The 17,515-nt window shown below is 36.4% G+C and overlaps 1 protein-coding gene across 1 annotated transcript in view; it reads right to left on the bottom strand.

Annotated features, from left to right (window-relative positions):
* The window catches only part of HAUS6 (HAUS augmin like complex subunit 6), a 38,808-nt gene that overhangs the window by 12,774 nt on the left and 8,519 nt on the right, over positions 1–17,515 (bottom strand). The window contains exons 5-12 of the mRNA XM_047830566.1: positions 15,123–15,270; positions 12,790–12,855; positions 12,180–12,228; positions 8,949–9,119; positions 6,694–6,887; positions 5,948–6,074; positions 5,372–5,474; positions 3,550–3,631 (exon numbers count right to left, since the gene is read on the bottom strand). Of these exons, the coding sequence (XP_047686522.1) occupies positions 3,550–3,631; positions 5,372–5,474; positions 5,948–6,074; positions 6,694–6,887; positions 8,949–9,119; positions 12,180–12,228; positions 12,790–12,855; positions 15,123–15,270 (940 nt within the window). The remainder of the gene's footprint in view (positions 1–3,549; positions 3,632–5,371; positions 5,475–5,947; positions 6,075–6,693; positions 6,888–8,948; positions 9,120–12,179; positions 12,229–12,789; positions 12,856–15,122; positions 15,271–17,515) is intronic.

Raw genomic sequence — 17,515 nt, 5'->3', positions numbered from 1 at the left:
ATTTACAAATGACTCAACTCTTCACCTTTCTTCTGTTCTGCTATCAGGCAGTAATAATCATTCATATACTATTAAGCATTTATCCCTCACCACCAAAAGCCTCCCCTTACACTTCCCTTCAATATCCCAAACCTTCTATTACAATTAAGTATCCCAAAGGGCACCTGGGTGGCTCAGTCAAATGACCAACTTCAAGTCAGGTCACAATCTCACAGTTCATGGTTCAAGCCCCACATGGGGCTCTGTGTTGACAGCTCAGAGCCTAGAAACTCTTTCAGATTCTGTGTCTCCCTCTCTCTCTGCCCCTTCCCGACTCACACTCTCTCTCTAAAATAAATATAACAGTTTTTAAAAAAATTAAAGGAGCACCTGGGTGGCTCAATCAGTTAAGCATCTGACCTCGGCTCAGGTCATGAACTCGGGGTTCATGAGTTCGAGCCCTGCATCGGGCTCTGTGCTGACAGCTCAGAGCCTGGAGCCTGCTTCAGATTCTGTGTCTCCCTCTCTCTCTCTGCTTCTCCCCTGCTCATGCTCTGTCTGTCTCTCTCTCTCAAAAATAAACATTAAAAAAAAAAAAATTAAGTATCAAAGATGAGCTTGGGGAGCCCTGGTGGCTCAGCTGGTTGAGCATCCAGTTCTTGATTTCAGCTCAGGTCACGACCTCCACATTAGACTCCATGCTGAGTGTGGAGCATGCTTAAGATTCTCTCTCCCTCTGCCCCTTCTGCCCTGCTTACTCTCTCTAAAAAAAATAAAAATAAAATAAAATTTAAAGAGATGAGCATGGAAGAGGATAAATTGGGAAATCAAAGTGTATTTAGGGGTTCCTGGGTGGCTCAGCTGGTTAAGCATCCAACTCCTGATCTCAGCTCAGGTCATGATCTCACAGTTTCGTGGGTTCAAGCCCCACATCAGGCTCTACACTGGGGATTCTCTCTCTCTCTCTGCCGTTCCACTGTTCGCGTGCTCTCTCTCTCTCTCTCAAAATAAACATTTTTTTGTTTAAGTGTATTTAATACAATCTCTTTTCCTATACTAAGTGATTTCCATCTAAACTAAATTCTTAGGAGCTAAGTGTCTGGCTCTTGTAGATTCTGATAGTGTATCTTAGTACAAATTCTACTTCAAGAAAGAATCTTGAGGGATGCATACGGGGTTCAATCGGTTGTGCATCCAACTCTTGCTTTTGGCTCAGGTCATGATCTCATGGCCATGGGATCAAGCCCCGCTGGAATATGTTTAGGATTCTCTCTCAGAGCACCTGGGTGGTTCAGCCAATTAAGCATCTGACTTCAGCTCAGGTCATGATCTCACAGCTCGTGGGTTCAAGCCCTACATTGACCTCTGCGCTGACAGCATAGAGCCTGCTTCAGATCCTCTGTCTCTCTCTCTCTCTCTCTCACTCTCTGCCTCTCCCCAGCTTGTGCACACATGCTCTCTCTCTCTCAAAAATAAAAATAAAACATTAAAAAAGAAAAAAGATTCCCACTCTCTCCTTCTGCCCCTCCACTGCTCATGAAGTGCACGTGCGCTCTCCAAAAAAAAAAGAATCTTGAAGTTCAATGAATTCAATGGAGTTCATAAATAAAATCCTATCTATGAATCAATCTACTAACTCCATCGATCTTTATTTAGCCCCTTAAGGTCCCAGCAAGTGACCTTAATCAAATATTTCATTTGCTCTCTCAAGGAAAGAGAAACTAAAAACATAATTGAGATTGGGAAGCATCAACTATTCCCCTCTAGCATGCTTGAAGAACAGTGATAAGGGAGTAAAATAGAGAAGCCCAATAACTTCACTATCTCTGCAGTGTCAAATCTCTACAATAGATTGCACTATTTTTCTTAAGGTACTCCAAGAATCAACATCATATCCAGATCTAAGAATAAAAAAATAAATCTTCCACAAGAAATCCTGACCTCCTGTGAATCAGGAAATTACTGCCAAGCAAACTGCCAATAGCTCTATTTCACATATAATCTGACTCTAGTTACGGTGTTTCAGTTTATTAACTTATTAAAAGTATACAGAATGAAGAAGACTTCAATTAACATATAAGTTTTGACTCTTGTTATGGTGTTTCAACTATTAACTTAGAGTATACAGAATGAAGAGAGCTTCAATTCATTTAAAATTTAGAATTTTCTTTTAGAATTATCCTAAGTAACTTGTTTCCATAACTGTGCCTCAATTATATGGGGAAACTGGACTGAAAGACCCCTATTTAGATCAAAGGGTAGTCAGAAAACAAAAAACTTTAATATAACAAACCAGTTGAGTATGTCTGTGTTTGATTGCCACTTAATAACACTTAGTGTCAATAAAGATTAAATATATTCCCCAGGTAGACTACATACATTTAGAAATTTTTGCTTATATAATTTGGCATCTGTTTTAAGAGCCAAAATGGGATAATAAAGAAAACAGGCAATAAAAAAAATTAAGAATACTCCTGAAGGATGTTCTAATAAACAAAAGTTTAGTTTTCTTCACATGTTAAATTTTGGGATTAGAGTGAATCAGAAGTCTTCCCTTTTTTGTTTTGTTTTGTTTTGTTTTGTTTTGAGAGACAGAAAGCAAGGGAGAGGGACAAAGGGAGAGAGAGAATCTTTTTTCTTTCTTTCTTTCTTTTTTTTTTAATGTTTATTTGTTTTTGAGAGAGACAGAGACAGAGCACAAGAAGGGAAGGGCAGAGAGAGATAGAGGGAGACACAGAACCCAAAGCAGGCTCCAGGCTCTGAAGAGCTCAACACAGCGCTTGATTCATGAACCTTGAGATCATGACTTCAGCCAAAGTTGGACATTCAACCGACTGAGCTACCCAGGCTCTCCAGGAGAGAGAGAATCTTAAGCAGGTTCCATGCTCAGCAGGGAGCCCAACACAGGGCTCAATCCCACCACCCTAAGGATCATGACCTGAGCTGAAATCAAGATTGGATGCTCAACCGACTGAGCCACCCAGGTGCCCCTTCCTTTTTTTTTTTTTTAAAGCATGGAACTCTGTTTATCAAATGGCATATAAAACCCTCAATATATAATACACATAAAAAACTATTTGCTCAGGTTGAAGTGGAAAAAGGTTAGACCAGTGACAGGTTAAATTAGTTTCATCCACATCACCAGAGGGCGCTGCAGAACACAGTCTAAAAACTAGGAGACAAGATCATCTCAGAAGCCCTTAAACTCCTGGATTTGGATTTAGTCAACTGGTCACAAGTGGTTTCAAAGAAGCTCACAGACACAAAAAGGCAAAAATTCCCAAACTTGCACTAGATAATTTCCATACATGTTTTTCTTCAAAAATTAGATAATCCCCTATGAATCCCAACATTTAGATAAACAAAAGAAGGAAAAATAAAAATGCCTCTGTGTCAGAAATGTTTCAATCTTTCCTGAAAATATGGATCCACATGGAAAAATATTCTCTAGTTAAGAGAAGAAAATTATTGATGATCCCATAGTACAGAAGCTTGAAAATTAGGTGAAGAAGATGAAACTAAATTAATGAAGCGGGGAAAAAATCAATATGAAAATCAAATTTGTTCTACCTGTTGGTTAGATCATGTACAGTTGCCGGTATATCACTGGCTCTCCTGCAATCATTTTCTTGGTTATGTTGCTTAGGTATATCTAAAGGAACATAAAAATTAATTACTCTTGAATTATGTTTGTATATTCTAATATTCAGTGATCCCTTGAAATTCTAGAAAAACTTCTAAACAAAAGAAAACAGAAAATCACAATATGAATGCTAATAGGAAAAAAATCATTCAATTGTGAAAGTGTACAGATAGGACAGATACAGAATATCTAGTAATAAACTTTTTTTTTTTTAATGTTTATTTATTTTGAGAGAGAGTGCAGTGAAATCGCATGAGTGAGCCCAATGCGAGGCTTGATCACTTCAGCCTGCATGAACTCAAATATGGCCTACATCTATTGCCTGCCCTAGCCTAGCTACATAATTCATACATTTTTTATGCATTTATTCCTCTTCTTATCTAATATTTACTGAACTCAATAATTTCTTGCACACAAGTACTGGGCAGTTAGGGAAACTGAATATAAAATGGATATTAGATATTGTAGAGAAATGAATTTTTTAGGTGTGATAGTGGCACAATAGTTGACGAAGCTGAATATGGGATACAACAGAATTATTATTAGCTTTTTAGATATGACATTACTATGGTAGTTACATAGGAAAAGTCTTCAAATTTTTATGGGAATGCATGCTGAAACACTTTCAGTGAAGTGTTACAATGTCTAGAACTTACTTGGTTTAGCAAAAATACAAATATATATATATATATATGTGTATATATATATATATATATAGCAATATGGCAGATGTTGATTAAAACAGGTAGTATTTGGATAATTATTATACTATTTCATGTTAAACAGCTGTGGGCGTCTATACAAAACCTTGTAAACAAATGTTTATACCACCATTACTCATAATACTGAAATAGTCCAAACAACCCAAATATCCATCAATGGATGAATGGATGAATAAACAAAATATGGTTTAGTCATTCAACAGAATGTATTCATAAAAAGTAACGAAGTACTAATACATGCTACAACTTTGATAAACCCTGAAAACATTGTGCAAAGTGAAAAATTCTGCAAGTGAAAGAAGCCAGACACAAAAAGCCTCATATTGAGCACTGGGTGTTGTATTTAAGTGATGAATCACTGAATTATACTCCTGAAACCAATATTGCACTGTATATTAACTAACCAGAATTTAAATAAAAATTCGAAAAGAAAAAAAAAACCTCCTATTATAGGACTCCTTTTATATGAAATATCTAGCATAGACAAATCCATAGCAATAAGAAGTACATTAGCGGTTGCCAGGGATCAGGAAAGGGGAAAATGGGGAATCACTGTTTAATGTGTACAGGATTTCCTTTTGAGATAATAAAAATATTCTGGAGCTAAAAAATGGTGATGGGGGGATGCCTGGGTGGCTCAGTCAGTTAGGCGTCTGACTTCGGCTCAGGTCATGATCTCGCAGTCAGGAGTTCGAGCCCGGCATCGGGCTCTGTGCTGACAGCTCAGAGCCTGGAGCCTGATTCAGACTCTGTGTCTCCCTCTCTCTCTGCCCCTCCTTCACATTCTCTCTCTCAAAAATAAATAAACATTAAATTAAAAAAAAAAAAGTGGTGATGGTTGCACAACTCTGTGAATTTACTAAATGCCACTGACTTGGTACACTGCAATGACTGAAATAATATGTGCATTTCACCACAATAAAAAATAATTGGGGGGAAAAAAAACAAGAATGTAAAGAAACTGCTATCATAGTGAAAAATAACTGATCAGAGGGAGGTTTAAGAGAGACAAAAACAAATAACCAACCTGGAAGTGAAGCAGGATACCGCAAAAGAATACTCCTAGCATACACTTCTTCCGAGGCAGGATCAAATGAAAGGGGAGACATTGGTGGTAAAAGATCCACAGCCTTAAAACACAGAAATCATCATTTTGAAATAAACACATTTACTCGTTACCATAGTAACAGTGCTAAATTAATCTATGAATGGATGATTTTCCCCCTAGCAAAGATGGAATTACCAAGCATGGCAATTATCTCATAACTATTTTTAAACAAAGGAGTACAATATTAGAACAAGGGGACTACTCTGTCCTCCAACTGTGCCTCAAATGTAATACTACCTAACAGCAAGAGAAAAGTCTCATTTTCTTTTTAATATAATCCTCTGAGTCTAAAAATATTAACTATAAATCAGAAGGCAACCTGATAAATACTTGAATATGTATTTAGAAAATTAGAGAAACCAAAACATTTAAACTGTAGGCTCAGATGCCAAGATGACAAACACGCAAAGCATTCCTAGATCACTTGTAACATGATAAATCAAAAGACTGCCTTACACTAAACTACTCTCCAAAAGGCAAGCCAACATTACTTACTGGAGTCGAACCTTTAACTAGACTGAAAGGAGACAGACCAAGAAATTCTTTCCACTTTTTATGCCACTCTCCTTGCCTTTCAGCAACAGAATGTTTTATAGTTGTGAGATCTTCTTTTACTTTACACCTATGATAAAAAAAAGAATTTCCTTCAAAACATGAATATATAAAACAAGTATTGAATAAAATTTAAGACAACAGTTTGTAGAGAAAGGGAAGAAAATATAACTGGAAGTTCAACCAATACAGCATGTATGAAATGAATAAACTCTCACAGTGAACATTCAGTTCCGAAAATACTTTTCCTTTTAAGACCAGAAAGCAATCATACATCAATTATTCCATTTATCCCTTTAAAATATTGTTTTTTCCTAGTTCTAAACTCAAGTCCAAACTCTACTCTTACTCTGTCCCTCCCAGCTCCTCCACTCAAATAACAACTTTTTCTGAGGCTTAGTTTATTAGTTTTATTATACAAAAGAAAAGCTTGAGAAAAGTTGAAATTATTTCATAAAGAATAATCCCTTAGGGCAAATAATTTATTCTAGAAAGAAAACAACATTAATTTTCCTTTCTACTTTATGTGTCTCCCCAGGAGTCGATGACAAGGTTTTTAAGTTCTAATAAAATGCTCACATTCGTTTGCCAAAGCTGAAGAGTTGTCAACTACACAAGTTGTGCTGAGAAATTATCAAAACCACCCTATTCCTCCCCCAGTACCATAACAAAAGATATTTCTGGGATACCTCATACGCTTCAGATCTGATAATCTTTCTCTCTGAAGTTTGGTCTCTTTTTCAAGGAATTGAAGGTCTATTGTCAGTCTTGCTGGGTCAGCCTGATAACGTTCGTATTTCACTACTTTCAAAACTTCATTTAATAACTGAATAACTGTTAACAGGTTCAATTTTCCAGCCTCATAAACATTTCCTATGTGCAACTAAGGATTCAGAGGGGGGGGAAAGTGGTTCGTAAGATTATGAACTGTTACATAAATATATTTATGTTTCTTATTATATAAAAAGCTTACCTTAAGAGTGAAAAAAGTCAAATGTCTACCCAAAACTGAAACCAAGTAAATAATTTTGGTCCAAAGAAAACTACTGTGAAAGAATTAACATGCAGTGCTATATTGTTGTATTATGCAAAAAAAGTTGCAAACTAGAATAAAAGAAATGCAAACAAACAGAAAGCAAAATGAAGACTGAGAAGAAAAAGCAGGTTTGGTGAAGGATCATAAATTCATGTTTTGTTTTGTTTTTAAAATTTTTTTAAATTTTTTGATGTTATTTATTTGAGAGAGAGAGAGACAGAAAAGCAGAGAGGGAGACACAGAATTCAAAGCAGTCTCCAGGCTCCAAACTGTCAGCACAGACCTGGACACAGGGCTCGAACCCAGAAACTGTGAGATCATGACCTGAGCTGAAGTCGGACCCTCAACCAACTGAGCCACCCAGGCACCCCCATAAATTCATGTTTTAACAGAAGTTGCAAATTGATGTCCCTTAATGGCTGAATCCAAACTTAGACATGTTTATTTGGCCTGCACAACTCCAGTATTTTAAAATCATTTGAATTAGCTGCCAATCAACTAAAAATCTTAAAATTTCACATAAATACTACTATTTTTCCAAAAAGAAATATATATGTTCCAAAGAGGAATATATATGCTCCAAAGAGCATATATTACCTACCTACTCCCTGTATACAGGAATCTGAACTTGCAGACTTTTATGTACTCTGAATTTGAAGTGCCTGGCATGTTACCTATTAAAGTGAAAGCTCTTCAGGGTCACAACAATGTTTCACCTTCCTATCCCCTATGTTATCATTAATATTTGACATATTAGATACTTAATAGAGTGTGAGTTTACTAAGAAAACAAATGTATGTAGCCAGATGGAAATGTTTCCTAAGCAAGTGGAAATAATTTCATGGAGTTTGGGTTGAAGGCAAGAAACTTGAAATACCAATTTGGGAATATTATTGTACAGGATACTGATGAAAACATAGAATTGAGTAAGAAAAAACAGATGAATATAATGTGAGGAAAAGCAGGCATTAATGGAACCATGGAAAACACTTTCATTTGAAAGTCAGAGAAAAAGGAAGTGGTAGAAAACTGAGAACAGCAGTATGAAAAAACACAAGAACAAAGGCACTGAGGTCACAAAAGCTAATGGAAGCAAAATTTTACAATACTTAGCATCAAGATGAAAGAGAAACCAGATAGAGACTTTTTTTAAAAAAGGTTTTTATTATTTTCAAGTAACCTCTACACCCAACATGGGGCTCAAACTCACAACCCTGAAATCAAGAGTTGCATGCTCTACCGACTGAGCCAGCCAGGCACCCCAAAAGACATTTTAAAAAGAAATTCAGCAATTAGGAGATCATTAATGCTCCCCTTTGAGAATTTATAAAGAACTAGTACCAAGGGTGTCTGGATGGCTCAGTCGGTTAAGCACCCAAATTCAGCTCAGGTCATGATCTCACAGTTCATGGGTTAGAGCCCCGCATCGGGCTCTGGAATCACAGCCTGCTTAGTATACTGTGTCTCCCTCTCTCCCTTTCTGCCCCTTCCCTGCTTGTGCTCTCTCAAAAATAAATTAATAAACTTTAAAGAACTATACCAGATCGTCTTCCTACTAAGTAACCTCCTTCTCCTCTCTACACTGTATGATGTAGCACCATAAAAGAAATGAACAAATTAATAAAAGCTTGTGTGTGTGTGTGTGTATACACACACACCAACAGCCCTTTATGAAAGTTTTACTAAATATATTCACAAAAATAAATTCTGAAGACAAAAAAATTTTAAGAAAAATATATAATATTTATTATGTATTTGCTATATATAATACATACTATATATTAAATACATATATTTTAGTGTGTGTGTGTGTATATATATATATATATATATATGTAAAATATACATATGTAAAATAATTTCATGAAGAGAGTTCTTCCAAAAACTTCTTTTATATCAAATGCTTACCTGACCCATTTGTTTCTCAATTTTGTCAAGTAAGAGCCTTGGAATATCGATAGCGACATTAGTTCCATCTAAAGTATACTGGTTAACAAGACTAAGGACTGCATTAACAACTTCTCTTTCTTTTTCCAAAAACGTGAGTGTTTCATTCACTGAGGCCCACAATGACCGCACCTTTGAAAACAGAGAGAAGGTCTATACATAATCTGTACATACATCAAAGTAATGCAAAACACAAATATATACTCACTCCCAGGAATAAAGTATTCCTGGAATGATTTCTGGTGAGAAAATTAACCATCTAAAAGCACTAAAATTAATTAATTAATTAATTAACCATCTAAAAGCACTGATACTACTTCCAAAGGGGCTTTAAAACTGAAGAATTTCTCAGAAGATTTTAGCCAACCATGATTTTCAAAAAAATCTAAAAAATCGCATGGTACCAAGATGCAATTAGCATTTCCTGTGTTTTGATATGCCACCAATCTAACAGAAACTTTTCAGGGAGAAATAATAAAGATTTTCAGGAGGGAAAAAAAAAATACTACACATCAATTTTAAGAGTTATTCAAGTTTCAAAAGGTAAAAATGTGAAAAACCATGTTCCTTTATTATTTTTTTAATGTTTATTTACTTTCAAGAGAAAGAGACAGAGGTGTGAGCGGGGGAGGGGCAGAGAGAGGGGGAGACAGAATTCAAAGCAGGCTCCAGGCTCTAAGCTGTCACACAAAGCCTGACTCGGGGGCTCGACCCTACAGACCACAAGGTCATGACCTGGGCTGAAGTCGAACACTTAACAGACTGAGCCACCCAGGCACCCCCAAAAAACCAGTCTCCTTTAAAAGCTAAGAATCTTAGGTGACTCAGTTGGTTGAGGCTCCAACACATGATTTTGGCTCAGGTCATGATCTCACAGTTTATGGGACTGAGCTCATGAACCGTGCACTGACAGCATGGGGCCTGCTTGGGATTCTTTCTCTCCCTCTCTCTGTCCCTCCCCTGCTCACGTGTGCCTGCACCTGTGTGCTCTCTCTCAAAAAAAAAAAAAAAAAAGCAAAGAATCTTAGGCATATATTAACATGTCTATGTTCATTAAAATTCATATATGTTTATAGATGATAGCTACACTTGTTTATTTCAGAGAGAAAGCAAGCGCACACACACTACAGCAGGGGACAGAGGGAGAGGGAGGAAGGTAGGGAGAGAGGGAGAGAGGGGGAGAGAGGAAGAGGGAGAGAGAGAGAACAAGAGAGAGAGAGAATCTTAAGCAGTTTCCACACTTAGCACAGAGCCCTATGTGGAGCTCAATCCCATGACTCTGGGATCATGACCTGAGCCAAGACCAAGAGTCAGACGCTCAAATAATTGAGCCACCCAGGCGTCCCAGTAGCTATACTTATGGTGAACACAGCATAACACAGTTGTCCAATCACTATGCTATACACCTGAGACTACTCTAACATTATGTGTCAACTATACTTCAATTGAAATAACAAAAAAAATTTTTTTAAGAATGTTCATAACATTTCTATTTGTAAAAATCAAAAATTGCAATCAACCCAAAAGTTTACCTAGAGTAAAAAAAAAAAAAGTATGTTGTGCTATACTCATAAAATAGAATACTACATAGTATTGGGAATGAACATACTATGACCTACATACACAACAGCATGGATAAAACAGCATGAGTCAAAGAAGACAAATACAAAAAAATATATTCTATATGCTCCCTTTTATATAGAGTTCAAAAAAGGCAAATAAATCTTTAAGAAGGGAGGAAAGTATTTAGTTTTGGGGGGAGGAAATGGTTGTGAATGAAAAGGGGCTTGAGGCTTCTGGAGTAATGTTCTGTTAAACTATATGCTAGTTACATGGGTGTATCACTCTGTGAAATTTTTTCAAGATATACACTTAAGATTTTTGCACTTTTTTGTTTGTATATAATGCCTCAAAAGAATTTATAAAAGTGGGAGGTAGGTAGGGAAATAGAATAATTATACCCATGTTTGTGTTTGTCTTCCCATGGTCTAGAGGTCTCACAGGATGACATTTCTTTGGTGAACAAAGATCCAGGATCTGATTATCAAATTTACTTTTATCTTGTCAATGGCTAAAAACTGGACTTGGGCAAAGTGAACATTAAACAAACTCAGGAGAGATCAATGGGAAAACTTTTAACATGTTTCACCTCAACCTATTAAATTTACTATCAAAGATATAATGTTCAGTAATAGGAATATTCATATTCACTAAGTTGGAAGATCCACAAAAGAGTGACTTTGCCTCTTTCCTTCACTACTGTAGGTATAATATGTAGAAGAATGCCTGGCACATGGCAGTGATCAATAAAAATTCAATGAATTGGGGGGCGCCTGGGTGGCTCAGTCAGCTAAGTGTCCAATTCCTGATTCCAGCTCAGGTCATGATCCTCACAGTTCATGAGATTGAACCCCATGTCAGGCTCTGCGCTGATGGCACTGAGCCTGCTTAGGATTCTCTCTCCTTCTCCCTCTGCCCCTCCACCACTCATGTTCCTTCTTCCTCTCTCTTGCTCTCTCTCTTTCTCCCTCTCTCAAGTAAATAAACATTAAAAAAAAAAAAAAAATTCACTGAATGGATGAATAATTATTTCCTGAGGAGGGCACTCACCTTTTCCAGTGACAAAATGCCTGGAAAGCCAAATTAACACCCAAAGCAGCCTGGTGATCATAAAAGCAGAACAAGGAGCTGGACAGAGATTTCATCTACACACAAAGACCTAAGAAAACACTCCAATCTCACATCAAAGCCAACCTCTGAAAACCTCGTATCATTTATATCTATCTAGCAGATTCCTCCCTACTGCCAAGCCAGCCTCAATGTGACTTCTCATTTTTCTTCCATACTTACCATCTCCCTTCAGATAACATATTTGATTTAGATAAATTAATACTACTGATTAAGTTACAATCAATCAGGCTCAACTTTTCTTGCTGACATGAAAGATTTTAAATTAACAATATTTAACACTGCCTTTGTATATAGCCTTACAAATTATAAGCTAATTTTTCAATTATATTCATGCTTTTTAGAAGCATCCTGTTGACACTGTAATATATCACTTATGAGTTTTAAAAAATAGTAACAGTCTTACAAAAAGAAATGATAAAGACAAAATAAAGAGTCCAAATGAGTAAAGATCACATACGAAAAAGTAAGAGATTAAATCTGTCCCTTAAAAAGTTGCCTCACCTTTTGGATTTTCTCTTGTATATTACTTTGGTCATCATAGGGTTCCATTCTGGTTAAAAATTAAATTATTTCATTAGCCATTCTTTAAAAATCACATGGTAATTTACCACCCAAAAAGCAAACAGATCTACAAACCCACTCACTAAAAACCATTCTAATTAAAAACAAAAATCAGGCACCAGGTGGCTCAGTCAGTTAAGCATCTAACTTCAGCTCAGGTTATGACCTCACAGCTCGTGAGGTTGGGCTCTGCGCTGACAGTGTAAAGCCTGCTTGGAATTCTCTTTCTCCCTCTCTCTATCTCTGCCCCTCTCCTACCTGTGTATGCACGCGCATGCTCTCTCTCTCTCTCTCTCTCTCTCTCTCTCTCTCTCTCTCTCAAATAAATATATAAATTAAAATAAACAATAAAAACAAAAATGAAATTCTAGCTCAAAGCAATAAATTTATTAGAAGAACTGGACTAGGAATCGAATTATGTTCTAATCCTATCATGTAGCTATTGATAACACTATTTTAACTGATATTTCTGAGACCCTCAGTTTCCTTACTAGTAAAATCCAGGAGCTAAACTAAGGCAACTTTCAGCTCTAATCTAAAAGTCACTTACTTTTTTATTTGGTTTTCCTGTCCCATACACTCTGATCTCAAATTTTGTACTTGTTTAACTGACAACCTGTAAGAAAACATATAAATGACGACTATAATTCCATTATAATTAACTGGTATAGCCTACTTTGATATTTTCCCCCATTTCTTATCTTTGCTCAAGACTTCTGAAGACTAATCTTCCAAATACACCCAGCAGCCAGCTAAAGGACTCTAGAGTCCTTTAAGAGTTATAGAGTGATCTAACATAGAGGTTGCTGTTGAGATGGACCAGGACTTCCTGGCTCATAGACACTCTGACTTCAAGTAAAAATGTTGGAGGTAAGACTATCCTGCTCTCTAATGCTTCTATCACATACATACGGGATAAAGTTAAATGTTACCTAAGACAGACGACATTGTAGTTTCAAGGTGATTTCAAAGGATTTTCTAGCTTTCACAACAAATAACACAGCATTTAAAAAGTTACCTTACTAGAGTTGTTTATAATCATAAAAAATTAAACATACTCTATTTCTTGAGTAGGAACCTTGCCGGTCTTAATTAATGCTGTAGGACCAGTGCTAAACAATACCCAGCAGACAGAAGTAACTCAAATAAAAATTTGTTGACAGAATGAACTTAAATATAAAATAGTATGAAATGGTTAAAGAAACTATGGAATACCTACTTAAAGGAGTATCTACTTAACAGATATTCAATAAACCATTAAATATTAAAAGCAATACACTTTAAAAATTAAAAAATAAAATTAATGTTTTAATTTTTAAAAACAATTTTTTTAATTTTAGTAAATATATAAATGAGCAATATACTATGGCAATATGGAAAAATTTACAAAATGAAATATGAAGAGAAAAAGGATACAAAATATGAGTGCTATAATTACAGCTTAAAAATGTAAATCCATGTTATAAAAAGAAAAAACACCTAAGATACTAAATTCTTTTTTTTGTTTGTTTAAATTTTTTTTTAATGTTTATTTATTTTTGAGACACAGGGAGACAGAGCGCGAGTGAGGGAGGGGCAGAGAGAGAGGGAGACACAGAATCTAAATAGGCTCCAGGCTCTGAGCTGTCAGCAGGGCTTGAACCCATGAACCGTGATTTCATGACCTGAGCCAAACTCGGACGCTCAACTGACTGAGCCACCCAGGAGCCCCTAAATTCTTAAACTAAGGTAATATTTTCCCTTTCTCTAAACTTTAATTTACAGTATTTGTAATTTAAAATATCTTATTCAAGGGGTCACCTGGGTGGTTCAGCCAGTTAAACATCTGCCTCTTGGTCTCAGCTCAGGTCTTGATCTCAGGGTCATGAGTTCAAGCCCTACACTAGGCTCCACACTGAGTGTGCAGCCTCCTTTAAAAACAAAACAAAACAAAACAAAAACCAAAACCAAAACCAAAACCAAAACCCAAAAAACAAAAAACAAAAAACAAACTTTATTCAGAAGTCATCTGGGGGGCGCCTGGGTGGTTCAGTCAGTTGAGCGTCCAACTTCGGCTCAGGTCATGATCTCGCGGTCCATGAGTTCGAGCCCCGCGTCGGGCTCTGTGCTGACAGCTCAGAGCCTGGAGCCTGTTTCCGATTCTGTGTCTCCCTCTCTCTCTGCCCCTCCCCCGTTCATGCTCTGTCTCTGTCTCAGAAATAAATAAACGTTAAGAAAAAATTAAAAAAAAAAAAAAAAAGAAGTTATCTGGCATTGGGGTGCCTGGGCGGCTCAGGTAGTTAAAGCATCTGACTCTTGGTTTTCGTTCAGGTCATGATCTCACAGTTCATGAGTTCGAGCTCTACATCAGGCTCTGCACTAACAACTTGGAGCCTACTTGGGATTCTGTCTCCCTCTTTCTCTGTCCTTTCCCTGCTTATGCGCACATGCTCACTCGCTCCTGCTCCTTCTCTCTCTCTCTCTCTCTCAAAAATAAACAAATAAATAAAACATTTTTAAAAAAGAAGTAGTTATCTGGCTTTAAAATGGAAAGATTCTGGGGTGCCTGGGTGGCTCAGTCGGTTAGGCGGCCATCTTCGGCTCAGGTCATGATCTCGCATGAACTCTGTGAGTTCGAGCCCCGCGTCAGGCTCTGTGCTGACAGCTCAGAGCCTGGAGCCTGTTTCAGATTCTGTGTCTCCCTCTCTCTGACCCTCCCCCATTCATGCTCTGTCTCTCTGTGTCTCAAAAATAAATAAACATTAAAAAAATTAAAATTAAAAAAATAGAATAAAATGGAAACATTCTGAGGTAGGCATGGATTATTGCCACTCAAAGTATATTGATGACATTTGCTCAAAAAGAAAGGAAATTTCATTTTCTATCTATCAAAGTATTACTTACTGTGCATTTTCCTGATACTCTCGGATAACACAATCTTCTCTTTGCAAAATATGTAAAAATCTATTGCGTGCTATATGGCATCTGGCAATGCATTTATGCATATCTTGTGGCTTTACATTAAATGTCTCTGTAAAATGTATAGATGAATCTACATGGAACACAAATAAGATCACAGAAAACTTTGACTTAAAGCTAATGGATATCAAAAAGGTTGAAATTTATTAATTTTAAGAGATTAATAACTCATACAACTAACAACTCCTTAAAAGCAGGTATGCCACATCCACAAGAAAGATACAATTAATTTTAACAAAAACAAGGAAACCCAGTTTTAGGTAGACAACTAAAAATGGTATCTGAAGTTAAGTTCTTTTACATAATTAAAAACTTTGAGAGTCCATCTGTCCCAAATAATTCTTATTATCACAGCTTGATACAGCCTTGAACAAATACTTTCTTATACATGAACTTCTTACTCTTAACAGAATCTTTTCACAACAAAGGAAGAAAATCAATTAAAAGAGATGAGGTGAGATCACACCACCACCTTTGCTGCCATCAGTTTATTTTTCTACCTAGTAAGACTAATAGGACAACCAACTAAAACCAGTCTCTACTTCTCAAATAATTCTTAGCTATGTTACTAATGATCAAAGCAGATCCTGAGAACAATCCATCCAAACATTTCAGAGTCCACATGCTGCTCTAAGATGATTCAATACAATAACAATGCATGGAAACAGGGAAATGCTGTTCCCCAATGCATGGAACAATGGAAAACAGGGATCACTTCATTGCACTTAGCACTACTAATCCAAGTCCTAGTGTTAACTCCAAAGAAACCTAATTTCTAAATATTTAACTGGGGATTAGTTTACTGAATGTAGAAGTCATCCAGAGATTGAACATGTTGACTGGAATTACTTCCAATCAGAAACAGTACAACTCATGCTTAGAAGTCTTATGCACAGTAAACTCTTGCTAAATCCAACCACATGTATTTCATATAAAATAGTTTGGGCTACATGTAATTGGAATAGACCATCTACTAAAAGAAAAACTGGTTAGCAATGCTTATGTTGCATTAAATTTTAAATATGCAGGGGCGCCTGGGTGGCTCAGTTGGTTGGGCGACTGACTTCGGCTCAGGTCATGATCTCACGGTCTGTGGGTTCGAGCCCCGCATCGGGCTCTGTGCTGACAGCTCAGAGCCTGGAGCTGCTTCGGATTCTGTGTCTCCAGCTCTCTCTGCCCCTGCCCTGCTCACTCTCTGTATCTCTCTGTCTCTCAACAATAAATAAATGTTAAAAAAAAAAAATTTTTTTTTTATTTTAAATATGCATATATTTATACAGCAAGATCACATGTATAAGTTTTTAAAAATCAAGCAAAGAATATAAACTGAAAAAGAAGGTTCACATATCACATCACGGAGAAAGGACATTAAGAACTCCTATAATAAAAAAGAGCAGTAACGTAAGAGAAAAATGGACGATTACAGAATGCAAAAAGAATATGAATTGCTCTTAAATATATGAAACAACTTTCAATCTAACTAAATAATAAGAGAGATACAAATTAAAACTACCCTGAGATTCCATTTTAATCTATCAGGCTGAAAAGATAAAATGTGTGACCACACACAATGTTGTTGAGCCTTTGGAAAAAACAGACATTCACTGTACACTGGTGATAGAAGCATAAATCATCCAATCCCTACAGAAAACAATCTGATAATAACGAGCAAATTAGAAATCTGGAAATTTGACCCTGGAAGCAGTCTTCAGGAATTACATATACATATATACACACACACACCATACATGTATATGTGTGTATGTACGTGCATATACACAGATACACACAAAGTCATATACGGATAAAGCTTGTCAATGTAGCACTGTTTTTGTAGCAAAAACAAAACAAAAAAAGGGGGGGGGGGTGGAAGCCAAATGTCTGTCAACAGAAGACTAGTTAGAAAATACACTGTGGGGTGCCTGGGTGGCTCAGTCAGTTAAGCGTCTGACTTCAGCTCAGGTCATGATCTTATGATTTGTGAGTTCAAGTCCTGTATCAGGCTCTGTGGTGACAGCACAGACAGGAGCCTGGAGACTACCTCTGATTCTGTGTCTCCCTCTCTCTCTGACCCTCCTCGCTCGTACTCTATATAACTCTCTCAAAAATAAATAAGCATTAAAAAAAATAAATATATATAATGTAAAAAATTTTTTAAATTAAGAAATACATATATATATATACATATAATGTACACATATACTATATATATATAATGGTATATCCATTCAAATATGCTGTTCTAAAAAGAGAATAAGGAAGAAAGCTCTATGAACTAACATGAGATGATCTCCAATATATACTGTTGTGTGAAAAAC

The sequence above is a fragment of the Prionailurus viverrinus genome, chromosome D4 (assembly GCF_022837055.1).
Source record: "Prionailurus viverrinus isolate Anna chromosome D4, UM_Priviv_1.0, whole genome shotgun sequence".
NCBI classification, from domain to species: Eukaryota; Metazoa; Chordata; class Mammalia; order Carnivora; family Felidae; genus Prionailurus; species Prionailurus viverrinus.
This window is presented reverse-complemented; position numbering and strand designations above follow the sequence as displayed.